Source organism: Ovis canadensis, chromosome 24 (genome assembly GCF_042477335.2).
Source record: "Ovis canadensis isolate MfBH-ARS-UI-01 breed Bighorn chromosome 24, ARS-UI_OviCan_v2, whole genome shotgun sequence".
NCBI lineage: Eukaryota > Metazoa > Chordata > Mammalia > Artiodactyla > Bovidae > Ovis > Ovis canadensis.
The window spans coordinates 28,805,294-28,827,272 of NC_091268.1; the positions used below are offsets into that span (position 1 = coordinate 28,805,294).

At 47.9% G+C, this 21,979-nt stretch overlaps 1 protein-coding gene across 1 annotated transcript; it reads right to left on the minus strand.

Annotated features, from left to right (window-relative positions):
* Window positions 1–1,692: 1,692 nt before the first annotated feature.
* LOC138428855 (group 10 secretory phospholipase A2-like) lies at window positions 1,693–20,665 on the minus strand. The gene is made up of 4 exons (XM_069569790.1): window positions 20,587–20,665; window positions 16,344–16,494; window positions 14,967–15,073; window positions 1,693–1,859 (listed from the first exon to the last, which is right to left on the minus strand). The coding sequence occupies exons 1-4, from the start codon at window positions 20,663–20,665 to the stop codon at window positions 1,717–1,719; spliced, it is 480 nt and encodes a 159-aa protein (XP_069425891.1). The 3' UTR covers window positions 1,693–1,716.
* Between the last annotated feature and the right edge of the window lie 1,314 nt (window positions 20,666–21,979).

A 21,979-nucleotide genomic window follows, 5' to 3' on the forward strand; every position in this document is an offset into this window, starting at 1 on the left:
CAGGCCCTGGGCCTGCCTGACTTGATAAGCCAGAGACACTGCCAGCCCAGTGGATCCAGGGACATTGCAGTGTCTACATCTCCCTGGCCTGGTGCCTCACAAGATTACTCTTCTCTTTTTTTATTTTTTACGATATTTATCTGTCCGGCTGCCTCAGGTCTTAGTTGCAGTTTGTGGACGCTCTAGTTGTGTGACGTGTGGGTTCAGTAGTTGTGGTGTGCAGGCTTAGTTGCTTCGTGGCTTATGGGATCTTAGTTCCCCAATCGGGGATCAGACCCACGTTGCCTGCATTGCAGGGCGGGCTCTTAACCACGGGACCACCAGGGAAGTCCCTCTTATTTGTAGATGAAGAAAGGGAGGCTGGGTAGCACTACTGGAGCTGGGGCCCAGGGCAGACTCCCTGTCCAGTGCTTCTCACCTGTGCCTCTTGGCCTCCCCACACTGTCCTCACCTGCTCCCCAAGTCGTGCTTCAGAGATGAGTAATACACGTGCTGGGGAGGAGTACAAGGCACTCCTCCTTGTACTTGCCAAGCGCAAACAGGAGAGGCAGGGTGCTCCCTGTTTGTCACCTGCAGGAGGAACAGGCATGGCAGAGCGAGGGCCACCCTCTCAGAGCAGGCTCAGGTGTCTCAAAATGAGGTGTCTATTTAAAATACTCAGACCCTTTAATGTAAGAGTTCCATTTCTGCAAATCTCAAGGAATAATAAAAAGGTGGGAGAGGGTAAAGATTCACAAGCATCCTCGTTAACATTAGTAATTGATAAGAATAGGAAATACTGCCCATGTCAGAAAGCTAGCAGTCTATAAAATAGTATCTAATAATACATGGAAATGAAGTTTTCACAGCTCTTTTTAAAGACACAAAAATGGAAAAAGCTTGTAAAAGTCATACAGTACGGAGTCTCAATTACATTTTTTTTTTACTTTTTTTTTTAAATCGAGTGAGGTTTTTAAACATTTATTGATTTGGCCACACCATGAAACACAGCGGATCTTAATTCCCTGATCAGGCATTGAAGCTACAGCCCCTGCAGTGAAAGCACAGAGTCCTAACCACTGGACCACCAGGGAATTGCCTCCATTACATTTTTAAAACATTGCTGACAACACTGATAGGCAGCACACCAAAATGCTAAGTGTGGTTATATTGGACTGTGAGAATTGGAGTGGGCTTTTTTCTTTCTATATTTCTCTTATTTTCTTTTTTTGCTGTTTAGGTACTATTACACTTTTGTAATCAGGAAATAAATTTTAACTGTTAAAAGTGGAGTGGGATATGGAAAGAAGACTTAAGCTAAAAACTACTAGACTTGAACTTCACAAGTTTGGGCAGTGTGTGGCAGGCTTCTTCATTGCCCAGAATCTACACACAAGGTATGTGTTTGCTCTGTTTTGACTACCTGCCATCAGGAACAGGTTAGAAGATAAGGCCTAGCCCTTTTTCACAAAGGCTGAATGTCAAAAATGGTATCAAACCCAATACAGTCAGAAGCACAGTTGTGGTTTTATTAAACAGGCATGGGACTTTTGACATTAATCAAACTGGAAACCAAACTGGCTCTAGCCCAAGTTCCGGGACAGGAGAGAAAGCAAACACAAGGGTTGCCGCTTCGACACTTGGCCTCAGCTCCCTTCTGCAAAGAACTGAATGAGGCTGTTGATGAGCAAAAAGGAGTTTTATTTCCTCGTGCAAAAACATTTCAAGTCAGGCTAGTCAGTCACACTCGGGTGAATAGTTCCCACACAAGAAATTGGGATAGAAGAGGTACTTAATGTTGTACTCTGTTCGGGCTAAGCAGTAAGCAAACTCCTGGTCACACTTGCATATGAGTTCTTGGCACTTGTCCTCCGTTGGTTCTGGAAGAAGTGGAGAAACTGAAGTTAGAACAGGGATTTGCAGACCTGAAGATAAACACAAGGGAGGCTAGTAAAGCTGGAAACAGGAAGGGTCATAAACTGCATCCAGGAACACTTTGACAGTTCACCACAGTGATCCCCCTCATCAGGACAACTCCCAAGGAAGGTGATATTCAGCCCATTTTACAGAAAACAAAGTTGAAGTCACCAGGGTAGTATTTTCAGAGGAAAAGTCCAAAGTCCGTACGCCCTTTTATAAAGCTTCTCTTCTGTATCAGTATTACACTATTGCACTTGAGGATCCAGTTAGACAAGCAGTAGGTGCCTGGGAACCATCCAGGCTTTTTTTTTTTTTTTTTTGGAGCCCTGCTCTGTGTGAACTTTCTGAGCAAAGTCCTCATTTAAAAGGGGGCACTATCCACTGTGCGGGTTTATTATGAAGTCTGGGTGAGAAAGCATATATAAAGTGCCAGGCAGGGGCTTGGCCCTAGGCATGCACACCATCAATGTTGGTTCCACCTGCACTTCCCTACCTTTTCTCTCCAAGTCTCTTTCAGATGCTCCTTCAAGAAAACAGCTTGTTCCCACAGCCAACATAACAGTGGTGAAAAGCTGAACGACTTCCCACTGAAATCTGGAACAAGACAAGGATGCCCATTCTCACCATTCCTATTCAGCACAGTAGTGGAAGTCCTAGCCATAGCAGTCAGATAAGAAAAAGAAATACAGGGTATCCAAATTGGAAGAGAAGAGGTAAAATTGTCATTATTTGCAGATGACATGATACCATATAAAAACACAGCTTGTTTTAGGTAACAATTGTACATTCCATCTCTCCCCTCCTCTTGGGCCTACGTTATACAGAGATGCAAAGGCTGCCACCCAAAGATAGATCTCCCTCTACCTTGGGAATTTTGCTGCTACAGAAGCAATCCTTTGGGTTGGAAAGATTTTGTGATCTTCAAGTTGTATCCGTTAATCTAGAAGCTATAACAGCTCTGGATACGTCGCCTGCCTTTGACTGTGAGTTTTTAATTATTCACAAAATAATTGTGGTGGAGGTGGGTGGGGGTGGGGCAGGGGCCACCCACTATTAAATCCTTCCAAATTTCTTCCAGAGGCACAGCAAAGCATGAGCTTGGAGGTAGCCAGCTCAGCCATGGATATAGTTCCTTTGGTTACATCACTTCATCCTTCCCAGGCTGCTTCCACAGGGTCCACATGAGGATACTAAAAGTACCTACTTCTAAGGGCTGTTGGGAGAATGCAAAGAGATGGAAGTCAGTAAAATGTAGGGCAAACAGCAGGTGCTTATGAGCTGTAGCTGACCTCCTTAAACTGCCAGCTAATCTTAAAATGTACATGTTCCTTAGAGATCCTAGCAAGATGAAGCATGAGAGTCAGAAAATTCAGCTTCTGTCTCAGGGCAACACTCAGAGTGCGTGGCAGCACCTGGCGTGATGAACAGCGGCAGGGCTGGGAGATGTCAAGCAGGAGGCAGGGGGCCTGAGACCCTCTGACCCTGTAATGAGCTGAGTTGATTAAAGGTGTTTATCAGCATGACTGCACACAGGGTTTCCCAAACTCAGGCCCATGGCAGCTTCAAGATGATAGCGTTATGTGTGCTAGTCTCTCAGTCTTGTCTGACCCTTTTGTGACCCCATGGACTGTAGCCCACCAGGCTCCTCTATCCATGAGATTTTCCATGCAAGAATCCTGGAGTGAGTTGCCGTTTCCTTCTCCAGGGGATCTTCCCAACCCAAGGTAATAATATTCATGTTTGCATTGCAGGCAGATTCTTTACCACTGAGCCACCAGGGATATCTTTAAATCCCCTTTATTTTTAATAGTAAGTCAATTATTAAATAAATTATCATTTAATTATATTAAATAGTATTAAATTGCATTAAATAAATCGTCACTGCCATAAATGGAAAACCAAAATCTTATACCACAAATATATAAAACTGATTAAAAAAAGCCAGTGAAGATAAAGTTCTAATATCAAAGTCTAGTTAAATGCTGTTACCCACCTGAAGGTTATGAGCCCCCAGAAAGGAGTGTCTTAGTTTTAAAAAAGGGAGAATAGCAAGTGAAAGACAGGTTCACCCTCTCTAGTAGTCAGACCATCATGCAATCGATACTTCCTCCTTGCCTACCTGGAAGAATTAACAAAGGACTGAAAGGGAAAATCCTTCTCACCTAAATTCATTTATTAAGCTTCTCACACTCTGGGAAACTATTGAGAGAGAAGGCAAAACACAAACACCTCCAACTCCAAAAGCCTGTGTTTAAACACTCTGCCTTGGGGATTCACTGGCGGTCCAGGTTAGGACTCCAAACTTTCGCTGCCATGGGCGTAGATTGGATCCCTGGTCAGGAGACTAATGTCCCAAGCCATGCTGCAAGGCCAAAAAAACAAAACGAAATTTTAAAAAACAGAACAAAAAATCGCCTTGGTTATAATTCAGTAAATGGTAACAGAAAAAGTGCAGATGACGGAAGCCTGAGTTAACTGTGCAGTTACGTGAAGGGCTGGCTCTGTGGTCCCCACCTCACCCAGTCCTCTCAGGGCAGAGCCGCTGGCACCGGAGGCATGCAGGGCCCTCTGAGGCTCCTGGGCAAAAGGCCTTTGTGTCCCTCACTTCTTTGATTATAGGAAACAGCCTTTCTTCAGCCTCCATGAGTTCTCCATGAGTTCCTCCAACTCCTTCCCTGAGTTCCAATAGGCAGAGTCAGTTCAGTTCAGTTCAGTCACTCAGTCGTGTCCAACTCTTTCCATCCCCATGAATCGCAGCACGCCAGGCCTCCCTGTCCATCACCATCTCCCGGAGTTCACTCAGACTCACGTCCCTCGAGTTGGTGATGCCATCCAGCCATTTCATCCTCTGTCGTCCCCTTCTCCTCCTGCCCCCAATCCCTCCCAGCATCAGAGTCTTTTCCAATGAGTCGACTCTTGTCATGAGGTGGCCAAAGTGCTGGAGTTTCAGCTTTAGCATCATTCCTTCCAAAGAACACCCAGGACTGATCTCCTTCAGAATGGACTGGTTGGATCTCCTTGCAGTCCAAGGGACTCTCAAGAGTCTTCTCCAACACCACAGTTCAAAAGCATCAATTCTTCAGCACTCAGCTTTCTTCACGGTCGTCATTCTAGGAATCAGCGAACTAAAATGGACTGGAATGGGCGAATTTAACTCAGATGAACATTATATCTACTGCTGAGGGCAGGAATTCTTTAGAAGAAATGGAATAGCCATCATGGTCAACAAAAGAGTCCGAAATGCTGTACCTGGAGGCAGAGTCAAGCAATTGTTAACTAGGGAAGGGAGTGGATGGGAGACCAAGAGGAAACAGTCAAGAGCAGCCCTGGGGCAAGGTCCTGTTTTCCTATTAACAGGTCCACACAAGAATGTCTTTGGGATATTTTGCAGATACTGAAAGGCTTCCAGATGGGAGGAGTTACCAGTAGTATGCTGCCCATAAGCGCATAGACCTCAGGCTAGTTGGACTTGAAGGTTGATGATGTTGATTCCCACTTACCTCACTACCAACCCACCAGAAGAACCTCCTCGAGCTGATCACTCCCTCTTTGGACAATTACTATAAAACTTCTCACTATCTTCCCAAGTGGGTTTTGAGGGCATAAGCCTGCTCTGTCCCCCACTTGGCCTGACAAAGCAAAAAACCTATCCTTTTCTACTTTGCCCAAAATTCTGCCTCCAAGGTTTGATTCAGCACTGGTGTACAGAGAAGCTGAGCTTTCGGCATCAGCACCCCAACCTTACAGAAGAAAAATCCAGAGAAGGGGTATAGGGACTGATCCCCACTTCAGCTCTGCCTGATCCCAGGCCTCCTGGCTTGTCTGCCAGAAGGGAACAGACTGTCAACTCAGGGGACTCATCTGCCCTTATAAATGCAAGTTTTAAGACAGGATTTTAAAATCAATCAATCAATCTGTCTGCACCAGGTCTTAGCTGCAACATGTGGAATCTAGTTTTCTGACAAGGAATCGAACTCTTGAAGGCGGGAGGAGAAGAGGACGACAGAGGATGAGATGGTTGGATGGCATCACTGACTCAATGGACATGAGTTTGAGCAAATTCCGGGAGATAGTGAAGGATGGGAAGCCTGGCATGCTGCTATTCAGTGGGGTCACAGAGAGTCAGACACTACTTGGTGACTGAACAACAATCTATTCTTTGAATAGAGCTTTTTTAAATTATTCAATTTATTTTAATTGGAGGATAATTACAATATTGTGATGGTTTTTGCCATTAATGACATGGGAAGCAACTTACATTTAAGAAAACTTAAGGAGTACAATACACACTGCTCTATTTTTTATGTATTATGCACTCAAAAAAAGACAAAACAAGAACAGCACCAGAAAATTAATCAAATGGAGGTCTGGGTAGTGTCAATGGGAGTTTTATTTCCCACAAAACTTTTGTGGTAGAAGTTATCATTTGAAACTTTTCTACTTTGAGCCATACAGTGCTTTCATTGTGGAAAAGTGATCTCAATTAACCAAATGTGAGGGGCCGCTATTTTGAATTTAGTTTACATTACTTATTAGATTTAAAATATCTATACCACTCAGTGATGAAAGGAGGTGGCTTGTGGGGGTCTTTGATGGCCCTCCTCCTCCCTAATCTTCCCCAGGCCTCCCGTTAGCACCTCCCCAGCTTCTACAATAAACACCGTCTACATTGTCTAAATGCCCTTGCAGAGTAAATACTCCTCCAGGACAAGTCCTCTAACCTCCCCTTCAGGCTGCCTGCCAGCCCTTTCTACATAAAAATTCTAGTAGGTAAGTAAGTGAGTGTTAGTCGCTCAGTCATGCCCAGCTCTGCAACCCCATTGTCTGCAGCCCACCAGGCTCCTGTGTCCATGAGATTTTCCAGGCAAGGATACAGGAGTGGTTGCCATTTCCTTCTCCAGGGGATCTTCCCAACCCAGGGATCGAACCTGGGTCTCCTGCACTGCAGGCAGATTCTTTACCGACTGAGCTACAAGGGAAGCCCATTATTCTAAGGGTGCCTCAAATACACCATCTGACCCTACAATTCTAAGACTCCATGCTGCAAAAGCCTCTCACAGGTGCACAAAGCCTTATAAACAACCACAGTCTCTGCAAAATGAAGTACATTGGTGCCACAGACTGGCCATTCTCAGCTGCGGGCCATTGTGTCCCCCACCGGGCTTGTGGTAGTGTCTAGAGACATCTTTGGCTGTCCCAGGTGGAGGGTAGGGGGTTTGCTACCGGCATCTGCTTGGCAGAGACCAGGGATGTTACTAAACATCTGCAATGCCCAGGATGGCTCCCACACCAGAGATCCAGCCTCCATAGTGTCAAGATGGAGACACTCTGCCACAGGTGATTGTCAGACTTTAAAAGAATGAGGCTGGGGCTTCTCCGGTGGCTCAGTGGTAAAGACTCCATCTGCCAATGCAGGAAACACGGGTTTGATCCCTGGTCAGAGAAGATCCCACAAGCCACGCAGCAGTTAAGCCCGTGAGCCATAACTATTGAGCCCGAGCTCTAGCGCCTGAGAGCCACAGCTACTGAGCGCACGCACCCTAGAGCCCATGGTCTGCAATAAAAGAAGGCACAGCACTGAGAAGCCTGCACACCGCATCTAGAGAAAGCCCGTGCAGTAACAAAGATCCACCACGGCCAAAAATAAATAAATAAAATAAATAAATGTTTAAGAATAAGGCCAACCTTGACGTTTCAAGATGTCCAAGACACAATATTAAGTGAAAAAAAAAACGTGATATATATATATATATATATCCGTATATAATGTGATCCGATTTTTGTTCTTTTTTTAAAGAAAATTATTTATTTTATGTATTCCTGGCTGTGCTGGGTCTTTGTTGCTGTGAGTGGATTTTGGTTGTGACAAGCAGGGGTCACTCTCGAGTTGCAGCGGGCAGGCTTCTGAGTGCGGTGCCTTCTGTTGTGACTCTCGGGCTCTGCACCCAGGTTTAGCTGCTCCAGGGCATATGGGATCTTCCCGGACCAGGGATCGAACCTGCATCCTCTGCATTGCAGGCAGATTCTTAACCACTGGACCACCAGGGAAGTCCTGATATTTGTTCTTGTTTGTCTGTTACACATGCATAAATCTGGAGGAGAACAACATGCTAAGCAACAGAAGTTAGTTAACGCTGGTGGATGGAGCCTAACTTCTTACATTACAATGATTCTGGGATGTTTTGATTTTCCACAACAAACGTGGATTAGGTTTGAATCAGAAAAGGCATGTGCATGGATGGACAGACAGATGGATGGACAGATGGACAGACAGATAAAACTAATTGGTAAAAATTGGTAAATGAACCAGCTGGTACCAGAGCCAGCACTGTTACCGGTAAAATTTCCACGGGCCATACTCTTGGAACATGACCTGGTGGGCTAGGGACTTCTAAGGAAAGAGCCATTGAAGCTCCAAGGTTGCACTGTTCCCGCAGAGTTGGCCAAAGGACAGCTGTCTAAGGACAGGGGGACTGACACAAACACTCCAGCCATTTCCCCTTCCCTCCCCCATCCATGGGAGTCCCCTGGCTCCACCTTCCGCTACCTCCACTGATGTCATCTGTCCAAGGCACTTCTCACCCAGATCCCTGCAACAGCCTCACGGGGGGGCCTAGCTGCCACCCTTGTTCCCTCCAGCTATATTCCTTGCAGCAACCAAGTGGAAGGTCCCCTGGAGAAGGCAATGGCTACCCATTCCAATATTCTTATCTGGAGAATTCCATGGACAGAGGAGCCTGGCAGGCTGTAGTCCATGAGGTCGCAAAGAGTCGGACATGACTGAGCAACTGACATTTTCATTTTTCGCTTTCATGCATAGTACTTCATTGATGTCTTTTCCAACAAGCACTTATAAAAGCAATTGGCATGAACACTATTTCCTGCTTCCTTTTTCGACCACAGAGCCTTGCTCCTCTGTTTTGCCCATCAGGGAGCCTGACACAGAATAGATTCTCAATAATGGTTGTTGGGAGAATATAGAAAAAACATATATCATTTCCAATTCTTGTACAAACCCAGCACCAGAGTTTTTTTTACTCCCATTTTACAGAAAAGGAGAGGGATTCAGTAACTTGTCCAAGGCCACAGATCTGGGAAAGAGTATATCAGGATTTCAGCCCAGCATCTCCTGACCCAGTGTCTGTCCCTCCGCTATGCTCCTCATGTCTCCCTGAGCAAGAAAATCCTTTGAAAAACAAGGCTTGGTCTCACTATTCTATGGCCTCAGAAGCCCAACAGATTCATGTTATTCAAGAATAATAAAAAACTGAAAAGGAAACCTAGCTCCCAAGGGTTAAGTTTAAAATAAAGGCCTGCCGGTAAATATTATTATATGCTTAATATTTTTAAAAAATATATTTGTCAAGCCCATAAATGGAAAATGGGCCACACCTGTAATTAAGCAAACAGCTAAGTTCAGAATATCTCCAAACAGAATAAGAGAATATTTTTAGCCAAAAAATGCATAATAGATATTTTGGTTCTCTTCATTCAGTTCAGGGAAAGCAGTTCTGTAAATAGGCACAGCCCCACTAGCTGACACACTAATAAGTATTTCACAAATATCATTTTTATATGGGTGTGTGTGTGTGTATGTGTGTGTGTGTGCTCGAGCACTCAGTTGTGTCCGACTCTTTGTGACTTCATGGACTATAGCCCACCAGGCTCCTCTGTCCATGGGATTCTCCAGGCAAGAATACTAGAGTGGATTGCCATTCCCTTCTCCAGGGGATCTTCCCCACCGAGGGATCAATCCCACGTCTCTTGTATCTCCTGCATCGGCAGGCAGGTTCTTTACCATTTGTGCCACCTGGGAAGCCCTTTCACATGGTTAGGGGCAGCAGAACATGCAGGTTGAAGGGAGAAGGGAAAGATTTTTAACATATTTTCCACTCAAGGTCCACTTCTCCTCTCCACTCACAATGGAAGGGGGCAGTGTGGGGACAGAGAATATGCCCAGAAGTGGGCTTATCATCACCAGGTTAAGCAAGTCACTTCTTTCCCTGGGCTTCAGTTCCCTGCAGCTCTACGTGAGATGGTTGGACGAGATGATGTCTGGGACATTTTCAGTCCTCGATTGACTGAATCAAGGACTCCGTATTAATGTCTCCATATTAATTCAGCTTTTCTCTGTGCCAACTCTTAACATAGACTAAGAAGACATGGCTAAGAATCTGTGCATATCTAAGAATATCTTTCTATGTAACCCTTAGTATAGCCTCCTTGCCTCTAGAGCAGACCAAGTCTGCAGAAGCTGGGGTTTCAGTGAAGAATCACACCACACCCTCAGTTCTCTCAGGTGGAGGCAGTGGGGATCAGAGAGAAGTTCAGATAAGAATGAGGGATGGAGGAGAGAGGAGGGAAGAAAGTAGCAGCCTCCATCCAATCTGGATATCACATTATAAACTCTTTTTTTTCATCTTTGCAACATCCATCTTCCAGGTAAGAAAACAGGCTCAGAGATGACACCAATCTAAGGGTCAAGTGATTTTCAACAAAAGTACCAAGACAATTTAATGGGGACAAAAGAGTCTCTTCAACAAATGGCGCTGGAACAACTGAATATCCATATGCCAAAGAATAATCGTGGACTCCTACCACTCACCATAGACAAAAACCAACTCAAAACAGATCAATGACCTAAAAAGAGTTCAGTGAAAAAATATATATAACTGAGTCACGTCACTGTTCAGCAGAAATTAACACAACATTGTAAATCAATAATGCTTCAAGAAAACTTAAAAAAATAAAGGAGTTCAAACTATAACACTGTTTGAAGAATATAGGGGTAATCTTCATGACCTTGGATCTGGTGACAAATTCTTAGATAGGATGCCAGAAATGCAATCAACAGAAGACAAAATTGGGACTTCCCTAGTGGTGCAGTGGTTAAGAATCTGCCTTCCAAAGCAGGGAGGTGAGCGTGATCCCTGACTGGAGGACTAAGATCCTACATGCCTCAGAGCAACTAAGACTGCACACCCCAACTAGAGAGACCATGCGCTCTGGAGCCCTAACACCACGACGGCTGAGCCTGGGTATTCCGGAGCCCACGCACCACAACTGGAGAAGCCCATGTGCCATAACGGAGACCAGTGCAGCCCCAAAATAAAAAAGACAGAAGTGATAAATCAGGCTTTAGCAAAATTAAACCTTTTGTATACCAAAGACATTATCAAGAAAAAAAAAAGGCAACAGAATGGTCGGAAATCTTTTGCAAATCACATATATGATAGAGTCCGGTATCCAGAACAAGAAACTCTCACAATTCAACAACAATAGGACAAACTACTCAATGAGCAGAAGACTTGAATAGATATTTCTCCAAAGAAGATGGAAAAATGACCAACCAGCACATGAAAATATGTTCAACATCATTAGTCATGAGAAAAAGGCAAATCAAAATCACAATGAGATACACTAATTATCTCCACTAAATAATAAAGAAAAAAGAAAAATAGCAAATGTTGGCAAGGCTGTGGAGAAACACCCTATACATTGCTAATGAGAAATGTAAAACAGTGCAGCTCCTATAGCAAAAATTGGTGTGAAAGTGTTAGTCACTCACTCATGTCTGAATCTTTGTGACCCTATGGACCCTAGCCCACCAGGCTCCTCTGTCCATGGAATTCTCCAGGCAAGAATATTGGAGTGGGTAGCCAGTATTTTCTCCAGTGGATCTTCCTGACCAAAGGATCAAATCCAGATCTCCTGCATTGCAGGCAGATTCTTTACCATCTGAGCCACCAGGGAAGAGTTCCTCAAAAAGTAAAATGGAATTACTAGACAATGCAACAATTCCACTCCTATGTATATGCCCCCAAAGAAATGAAGACATGTATTCAAACAAATACTTGTTCACAAATGTTCACAGCAGCACTATTCCCAGTAGTTAAAAGGTGGAAATACAACAGGAAGAAAAGGAGCAGGGCACAATTTGTGAAAGAATGGCACAGCCCAAGAACACACCATAAACCGATTAGAATCAAATGGGACCCAGAGGGCAGACAAGACCAGACCTTAACCCTCAATCAGCAAGTGAAACGACACACCCAGAGGTACCACGAGAGTTCCAAGGCACTGTCAAAAGACCAAGGAGTGGACAGTGGACCAAATCCCGGAAATCTCCACCTCTTCCCAAAAGTAGCTGGAATAATCCTCCCACTCACTAGCATGTGAAATTACCCAGCCTATAAAAACCAACCACACCACATTTCGCGGCCACACTCACCCTCGGTGACGGCGCACACTCTGTCTGTGGAGTGTGCTTCTCTCTGAATCTGAGTAAATCCACTTCTCACCTATCACTTTGTCTCTCACTGAGTTCTTTCTGCAATGAGATATCAAGAACCTGAGCTTCATTAGGTCCTGAAACCAGGTACCATGGGTTGTGGCTGGGTTTGAGTTCCAGCCATGTGAGCTCAGTTGGTAAAGAATTCACCTGCAATGCAGGAGATCCTGGTTTGATTCCTGGGTCGGGAAGATCCCCCGGAGAAGGGATAAGGCTACTCACTCCAGTATTCTTGGGCTTCCCTTGTGGCTCAGCTGGTAAAGAATCCACCTACAATGTGGGAGACCTGGGTTTGATCCCTGGGTTGGGAAGATCCCTTGGAGAAGGGAATGGCTATTCTGGCCTGGAGAATTCCATGGCCTGTCCATGGGGTCGCAAAGAGTTGGACACAACTGAGCAACTTTCACTTCACTTCACTTCATGTGGGTTCAAGTCCCAGACTGGGTTTTGGCTGGGTTCAAGTCCCAATCTGAGGTAAACGGTTTCAGACACAATACAATGTCCTACAATGAATGAATGGATACGCAAAATGTAGTATATACATACCTACGGGCAAGTCACTTCAGTCGTGTCCAACTCTGTGTGACCCCATAGAAGGCAGCCCACCAGGCTCCCCCGTCCCTGGGATTCTCCAGGCAAGAACACTGGAGTGGGTTGCCATTTCCTTCTCTAATGCATGAAAGTGAAAAGTGAAAGTGAAGTCGCTCAGTCATGTCCGACTCTTAGCGACCCCATGGACTGCAGCCTTCCAGGCTCCTCTGTCCATGGGATTCTCCAGGCAAGAGTACTGGAGTGGGGTGCCATTGCCTTCTCCAATACATACCTACAATGGAATATTATTCAGTCATAAAAAGGAATGAAGTTCAGACACATGCTACAACAAGAATGAACCTTGAAAACACGAGGCTAAGTGAAAGAAGTCAGACACAAAAGGCTTACTATATGACATCTTTTGTAGGAAGTATCTAGAATAGGTAAGTCCATAGAGATTGAAAGCAAATTGGTGGTTGCCAGATGCTGGAAAGAGGAGGAATAGAGACTGAGCACTTGACAGGTGTGTGAGTTTGGGGGGATGTTGATGAAAATGTTCTGCGAACCCCTGGTGGTCCAATGGTTAACAATCTGCCTGCCAATTGCAGGGGACACATTACTGGTCCAGGAAGATGCCACATGTCATGGAGCAACAAAGCCCGAGTCAAACAGCTACTGAGCCCACATGGCCTAGAGCCCTGCTTCACAACAAGAAAACCCACTGCAAGGAGAAGCCTGTTCACCACAGCTGGAGAGTAGCCCCCACTTGCCGTAACTAGAGAAAGCGCACACACGTCAGAGAAGACCCTGCGCATCCAAAAATAAAAATAAAATGTTTTGGAAATAGAGGTTATGGTTGGAGGACATTGTGAATGCATTGCATATCACTGAAAAGTACACTTTAAAATGGTTAATTTTATGTTATGCTCAGTTAAGAGTAAAAAGAAAAAAAAAAAGTTATGGAGCCCGTTGTCTGTGTGTTTCATTTCAGCTTCTCAGATAACTTGGAACCTCACTGCCCAAATCCCAGCCTTATCTACACGGTGCCTGTACAATCATTCACATCCTGTTTCTTCCCTTGATTCGGCTTTTTAAATTTATGTGAACGGAAACTGCAAATGGAAAGCACCATCCATCAGAAGATAATCCTAAAAACAAATACTTCATTCCTTTTCTTACTGGTTTCTTTTGAAAACCAGTAAGATTGCCCTGAGGGACAAAAATATTTTAAGCCACAAGTTTATTTTTCTTTCAGCTTTACAGGTAGCTAGTCATGTAAAATGTACAGTGGTATCAGGTTATGTTACAATTATCCTCAGTAAATACATGCTGCTTGTGGTTAAAGAGAAGTAATAGATAAACAAATAGATGATAGATGGATAGATATGAAGGATTATTTAAAGCCTGAATTAAATTTAAGAATAGAACAGTTTTTGAATAATGTTATAAGCCAGAAATCTACTCTCTCTGTTCAAAAGGATCAGGGAGGGTCCCACAGATGTTTTAGCTAGATTAAAACTGACTTTCTCCTGATTTCACAAAATTAGAAGGATTAAAAGAAAACTGAAAGAGAAATCACTTTCTCTTGGGGGCATTCAGGGTTACTCAGAACTGTGTTCATGTCCTTCCCTAAATCCTGGGCTCCATGAAATTGTGCCTGGTCTTGCTCATCGGAGGTTCTGTGTTGGGTCATTTCTTCAACAGACCATTAAGGACATCTATTAGGCATGAAATGCCACGACGCTGTCACTTCACCCTCACCACAGGCCAGCTGGATTTCCACTCCCAGTTTACCAGTGAGCAAACTGAGGCCCCAGGAGATCAGGGCTTAGTGACATAACAGAATCTGAATCACAGACCAAGCTGTCAGCCACAGACCAGGGTCTGCAAACTCAGACATCCCCTGGGGAGGGCAGTGCTAACGCAAAAGGGATTCTTCAGACACCGGCATACTCTTCATTCTGATAAATAAATGGGCTCACTCACCACTCTCATTTCTCTCAAATCATTCAGCCTTTGGACCTCCCTTCTGTTTTCCTAGGTTTGACAGAAAAATTCCTTTTTCTTAACAAAATCAACAGCACAGGAGAAATGAACTATGGTAATTGACCCTTGGCCTCAGTGGTGGAGAGACAATAGGGCATGGTGGAGACTGGGGCAGATGGGAGAATGGCCCCACCTACAGTGGGAAGCCCCTCTATGTTCCAGCCAATGGCTGTTGCTGGGTGTTATGTTGGGAACTCACCACACTTGACAGTCTGATTGACACAATTCCAGGAGTAGGGCTGCAACTTGGGACTGCAGCCGGAGTTCTCGGCATGTGTATAGCAGCAGTCGTGTGCATGACAGCACCTGTGGATAGCAGATGGACAGACCAAGGGGTAAGTAAGGGCAAGGATGGTCCCTTGGCCATCCTCCTGTGCCATAACTTCAGGAGAATGAGGACCCACAGGGGAGAGCATCTTCTGGTCCAGGCTTTGTCCCTGAGAATCCCCGACCTGGGAATTAATTCCACTGACCCCAGTGTGTCTTGCCCTACCTCTGTCTCTCCGCCATGCTCAAGTATGGCCCTTGCTTGCCTCAGTCTCTGAGCCTCTGAGCTCCTGCCATGCTGGTCTCTTCCAGCCATACCCTCCCTGCCTCCTGACTTTGCCCCTAATCTGCCTCTGCCTGGGAGAAATTCCTGCCCACTCTTCCTGCTTGAGGTCTCAGCCCAAGCACTAGCCCCCAACCCCAGGATGGGGGAGGCAGACAAATCTGCAGATGCAGTGGGCATGGCAAGAAACACTAGGATGCATGTGACAGGATTCTGGGAGCCAGAGGGGATGCCAGGTCCAGCTAGGCTTCAGAGAAGACTTCCAAGAGGGAGTGATGCCTGGGGGAGCTACGTCTGGAAAGATGTGCAGGAACCAGCCAACCAGAGTGTGGGAGGAAGGGCAGGGCCCACGGCAGGAGCCTTGGAGGCACGAGGCTGGATAGAGACCTGTCAGTGACAACTATATCCTCCAAGACCTGGAAGAGACAATCAACATTTTGCCCCCTGACCACTCTGGAAATGGATGAGTGGCTGTGGGACCCGGTCTGTAAAATAGGGATCCCCATCGGACGGCCATGGCTGTGGTGGCAAATGAGAGGTCGTGGAAGGTCTAAGCCCACAGCCTGGCACAGAACAGGTCCTTCTCACCCAGCAGCAGAAGGCAGTGATCAGGGGTGTGAATCCCGCCAGGCCGCCTGGGCTCAAATCCCAGTCCCCACCCCTCACTCTGTATGTGGCTCTAGACAAGTTGATCTCTCTGGGCCTCAGTTTCCTTATCTCTGAAATGGGGCTGTTGTGAGAACTCAAAGGGGCTCTCAGGACAGTTTTGGTGCATAATAAGTCTGGGCCATTTCATACAGTGATGTATGATTTGTTTTTTCAGCTAAAGCAATCACCCTGCCAGACTGGGGGCCAGCTGGCACCAAGGTCTGGCCTCATGGGCATGTTGCCCAGGAGACCCTTTGCCTGCAAGGAGCACCATTTGCTGGGGGCTTCGTATCTAAACCCAACTTCAGTTTGGGTATTTCCTCATAAGCCTTAACCACCCCAGGGGGTGGGGACCTTAAGCCCCCAGCATGCACTCACCAGTCTATGGCATCCTGGGGCTGGCCATGGCCCCCCAGACCACAAAAGCAGCCATATTTCACATAGACCAAGGCAGGGCGAGGGCCAACACAGTCGATAGTCCCGGCCAGTCCTATGAGCCCACGTCGGTGCACATGTGACCTCTGGGGAGCTGGGGGTGGAGGAGGGAGACAAAAGTTAGAGGCTGCAGGTGGGGGCTGTCTTGGCCTGGGGACAGGCACTAGCCTGAAAAGTGTCTGGATGACTTCTTGTTGTTCAGTCGCTCAGTCGTGTCCGACTCTTTGCAACCGCGTGGACTGAAGCACACCAGGCTTCCCTGTCCTTCACTGTCTTCTGGAGCTCTTTCAAACTCACGTTCATTGAGTCAATGATGCTATCCAAACATCTCATCCTCTGGATGACTATCTCAGGGTTGAATCCAGCTTCTCCTTCTTCCTAGCTGTGTGACCTTGGACCACTCAATCTCTCTGTGCCTTGGTTTCCTCATCTTAAAAGAGAGGAATAAGGGGACCTCACTCCCCAGAATGGAATGAGATCATGCATGTAAATTACCAGCACACAGTGAGCTCTAACTATTATTATCAATATCTTCAAGGCAGCCATGAAGGAAAAACCAGGTCACAGAGCCACGGCATCTGAAAAAAAATCATACCTCTAGGCCCTTGCACTGGCTGGTCCCTCTTCCTGGAATGCCCTCGTTCTCAATCCTTTGCCCATGTCAACTTCAGACACAGTCGGATTGTGGGTTGTGTATCTAATGTCTGTCTAGTTGCCTGTCCTGGGCACTGGACATCAGAGATGAACCAAACAGGTTCCCTGCCATCCTCTACAGGGACCTCCCCCACCCCCTCACCACTGCTTTCCAGATTCTTTGCATCACCTCTTATTTTCACTGCCAGGGCACAGCTTCCTGCCACACAGGGAGGCCCTGTGACCCCATCCCAGCCATTTCTCTGGATCCTCATGTTGCTGTGGTCCATAGCAAAACACAGTTGGTGCAACCGGAACCCCTGCATCTCACATGGGAGAAAGAGGAGGCTCAGATGGGAAGCATGACCCCTACAGTCATGGGGCTGGGGAGGGGGGCCCTTCTGACTCCCAATCCAGTGGTTCCTCCTCACCCAGTAGCAGCAGAAGAGGGAGGCCTGGGGTGACAGAGGTAAGGGGCATCGAGGAGTCCATTGCTCGTGGTCAGGGGCGGTCAAACCCACTGCGACTGGGCATCAGAGAATCCCAGAGCCACTCCTCCTTCTGGTGAGGTCCAAGAGTCCACTCTGGTGTTTGGTCAGAAACCACAATCAGGGAATTCCCTGGAGGTCTAGTGGTTAAGACACTGTGCTTCCACTGCAGGGGCAGGGGTTCAGTCGCTGGTCAGGGAACTAAGATCTCACATGCTGCACACAGTCAACACGTAGAAAACACACACACACAATCAGCCACAGCGCGGAGAAGCTATCACTTGAACTTCACCTGGCACCAGGCACCGTGTTCCCCAATCCGCAGGCGACATCTGTTGTCAATCTCTTTGTCTTATGGGCTGCTAGTCTCCCATTTCGAAGAAGGCAATGGCACCCCACTCCAGTACTCTTGCTTGGAAAATCCCATGGACAGAGGAGCCTGGTAGGCTGCGGTCCATGGGGTCACTAAGAGTCGGACACGACTGAGCGACTTCACTTTTACTTTTCACTTTCACGCATTGGCGAAGGAAATGGCAACCCACTCCAATGTTCTTGCCTGGAGAATCCTGGGGATGGGGGAGCCTGGTGGGTTGCCGTCTATGGGGTCGCACAGGGTCGGACACGACTGAAGTGACTTAGCAGTAGCAGTAGCAGTCTCCCATTTACAGATGGAGAGATTGAGGCTAGGAGAGGCAAAAGGACCCATCCTAGGTCCCAGAGTGGGTGAACTGCTGAACAGAAACTTGTTCCCATGTCGGCCTGATCCCTGGGAGCTCACTCTCCACCCACGGCTCCAGGATTGAGAATCCAGAGATTTGCGGATTCCCTTTCACATCTGTAAAATCTAAAACAAGATTTTATCATGCTGACTCTTCTTTGAAGAATCCAGGCCAAAATTCAAATTCAATTTTTGTTGTTGTTGGGTTGTTGTTGTTGTTGGTTTTTTTTTTTTTTTTTTTTTTGGTTTTGTTTGGCCGCAAGGCACAGCATGTGGGATCTTAGTTCCCTAACCAGGAAATGAACCAGACCCACTGCAGTGGAAACTCAGAGTCTTTCTTATCACTGGGAAGCCAGGGAGTCCCCTCAATTTTCTTTTTTCTCAGTGGAAAAAGGAGCATATTCATCTAGGGGATTAGAGATAAACTAAATAGAAACAAAATGTAACAATGAGTTTAGAGTTAAAAGCTTTGCCCTCCTCTCTGGATGACCAGCCCTCACTCTCACAGGACTTGCCCAGGTGCCCACATCTCTGCCTGAAGCCTCCCCAGGCTCCCAACCCCCTCCAGGTAAAGCTCAGGGTCCTCACTGAGCCAGAGGCCCTGCAGAAGCCCACCCTCTCCCGCCTCTGGTGCCCTCTCTCAACATGGACCCCACATGGACCCCACTCATCATTTCCTATTCCTCCAATTAAACTTCCCATCACACTGTCACATACACCCTGTGTAACAGATGCCCTGACCCCATTCTCACTTAGCTCACTCATCACCTCCTTCTAGAATCTGCCTCCCTGCCACACGACCACAGGGGCCCTCGTCACCCTGTGCTACTCTCTGCTCACGACAATGACCCTCCAGTCTGGACAGACTTCTGCCCTAGGAGCCCCACATCCCCTGGCATGAGTGGGCTTTCAGAAAAGGTCCCTTGACCCCTGGATCCACCAAGCCCCATGGAACACTTCCAGTCTAAGCACATCTGGGGACTTCCTGGTGGTCCAGAGGTTATGATTCTGTGCTCTCACTGCAGGGGGCATGGTCTGATTCCCTGGCTGGGGACTTAAGAATCTGCCAGAAACAAATAAAAACTTAAAAAAAAAAAAAAAAACAAGCACATCTGAAAAGACCCCCATTCCAAACCCATACCCCAAAGCTGTCCCCAGAGGTCCCCCTACCCTGACTCGACCCCAGCTCTGGCATCTCAGGGTCCAGGGCTCAGCCTTAGGGAGAACCTGAGCATGGGTGGATGCCCAGCGCTGGGTTTGTAAGCAAGGCAAACACTCCCTCTATGCCAACTTAGGTGGGGCAGGTCATTCTGGGGGCTGTTTGCTCTGTCTGCCCACAACAGCCTCTACTGGGAGTGCCAAGGCTGCCCAGGCTTCCTATGGGCCTGAAGGTGTGCATATGTGTGTGTGCATGTGTGTGCTCATGTGATTCTGTGTGTGTGTGTGTGTGCTCATATGGGGCTGTCTCAGTATCCCTGAGTGTGTGTGTGTGTGTGTGTGTTCCCCTCTGTGTGTCTTTGCCTGTGTCTGTGTGTGAGCCTGAGGAGGACATGTCAACCCACTCCAGTATTGTTGCCTGGAGAATCCCATGGACAGAAGAGCCTGGCAGGCTACAGTCCTTGGGGTCACAAAGAGTCGGACACGACTGAAGTGACTGAGCATGCAGCACGTGTGTGAGGCCATCCGTGAGCCCAACACCTGTGTGCCCAGATGTTGCTGGTGGTGTTCTATGCCTGTGTGTCTCCGAGCTTCTGATGACCACATATTTCCCTCTGGTATCCATGTAAATGGGAGGTTGCCGAGGGGACCTCTCCAAGGGTCATGTCCAGGAGTGGTGAGAAGGAGACATCACCTTCTTCTCTGGCTCCAGGTAGGGTTTGGCCCCTTCTCTCCCTGTTCCTTCCAACCTCTTGTGTCTCCCTGGTGGTCCCACTGCAGACCCCAGGACAGGCGGAGAGAAGGGTGGGTTCACAGGATCCCAAGTCAGGTGATGGGGAGATCTGATCACTGGAGAGGGTGACAGAGGGCATGTTTGGGGAGGACACAGAGCCCCCCTGGAGAAGGTTTCAGGGTCCCTGGAAGGGGTAAATGAGGCAGGGGCTTTTGGGGAAGTGGTGGAGGTGGGGAGGGGGCGACACACAGGACCTCCAGGAAGCCGGGAAGCAATGTGCAGGTGGGCTGCACAAAGGAGGGCCGGGGACTGTAGGGCTCCTGGGTCCCCTGGAAGGGCTGGGGAGTTGGGTTCTTGCGGATGGGTAGGGAGGCAGGGTTCCAGGAATCCCGGGGAGGACTGAAGGAGTCCCAGGAAGCCCTGGGTCCTCGGATGAGGGCTCGTCCCTTCACTCACCTGCTCTGAGCCTGGGTCCAGATCCCAGGAGCAGCAGCAGAAACAGCCCTACCATCGGGCACAAAGGCAGCGGAGCCATCGGAACCGTCGGCGGGAGGCAAGTGTGGAGCGGTCCGGCGGGCCAGTGCAGTCACCCGGCCGGGACCGAACCCCCTCCCCACGCCCCGCCAGGCCCCGCCCGGCCCCGCCCCCGGCCTCCCTCTCGGGAGCGCCCGGGCGGAGCCGCAGGAGCCGCAGGGGCCGCAGGGGCCGGGGGAGGCGCCGGCCCGCAGTCGCGACCTCTGCGTCTTGGTCATGGGATGGGCGCCCGGCTCCAGGGAGAATCCGGCCCGGGCTTAGCGGAGAATTACGGAGGAAAGGCGTTTAGCGCGCGTCGGGCCGCGGAGTCCCTAGGTGCTCGGCTGCTGTTATCATTACCTGCGAGCCCCTCCCCTCCCGGAGCTCACCTGGGCGTCCGACGGGAGGAGACGTAGGGGAAGGGGAGGGACTGGAAGGATCTTAAAAGCTTTAGATGTCCCGAAAGCTTGGCCTCCCTGTCCTTGTCCCTTGTTCCTGCAATCCACTACCCACCGCCAGTCGGAAACGGAGAGGAGCCGAGACTTGCTCAAGGTTACAGTGTAGCTTCACGTAAAAACAGAAAAAACAAAAAAGACCGAGGAACAGCGGTGGGAACCGGGAGCCAGGCTGCAGCTGCGTCTCAGCAAGCCCCCCACCCCCGCTCCCTCCCGTCCTCAGGCTCTTCATCTGGCGGAGGGCATCAAATCCTCCAAGGGGCCTCGCGAGGCCGAAAGAGGTACACAGTAGGTGCTCCGTGTCCAAAATAGATGGCACACATCTGTTCCCCTTTGTTCCCGGTGATAGCCCTACCCAATTAGTCATGACTGATTCGGAGGGCGGAACCCCTCCCCAAGCCCTCCGAAAAATAGTGGCAACTAAGGTGACCTCGCGTCTCACCTGCTAAGTGTACTAAGGACGTCCGGTGCACGATTTTACTTCAGACCCCCGATGTTCTCATTTTCACAAGAAGAAAGTGAAGCTCAGAGAAGCTAAGAACCAAGAAGTTGGGGAGCCCAGGCTCACATTTATTTCTACACGGTGCCAAACCCCTGTCTGCCTCCTTCGAGGAAAACCCGAGCCTCCGGGCATCCACCTGCCATACTCTGAGGTCGCTCTCCCCTTGCTTTGAGGAGTGAGCTTCTCAAAGCAAAACCAAAGTCTCTCCTCTTGAACACCAACAGGTATCCAGTTAAGGCTTGTCCAAACAGATTATGGGTTTCAGACTCTCCAAAACATGGGATAAAAAACATTTTCTTTCTTCTGAAAGTCTTCATGGGCAATGGGGAATGAAAATATCCCACATAAATTTAGGGAAAAATACTTCTGCTTTCAAGGA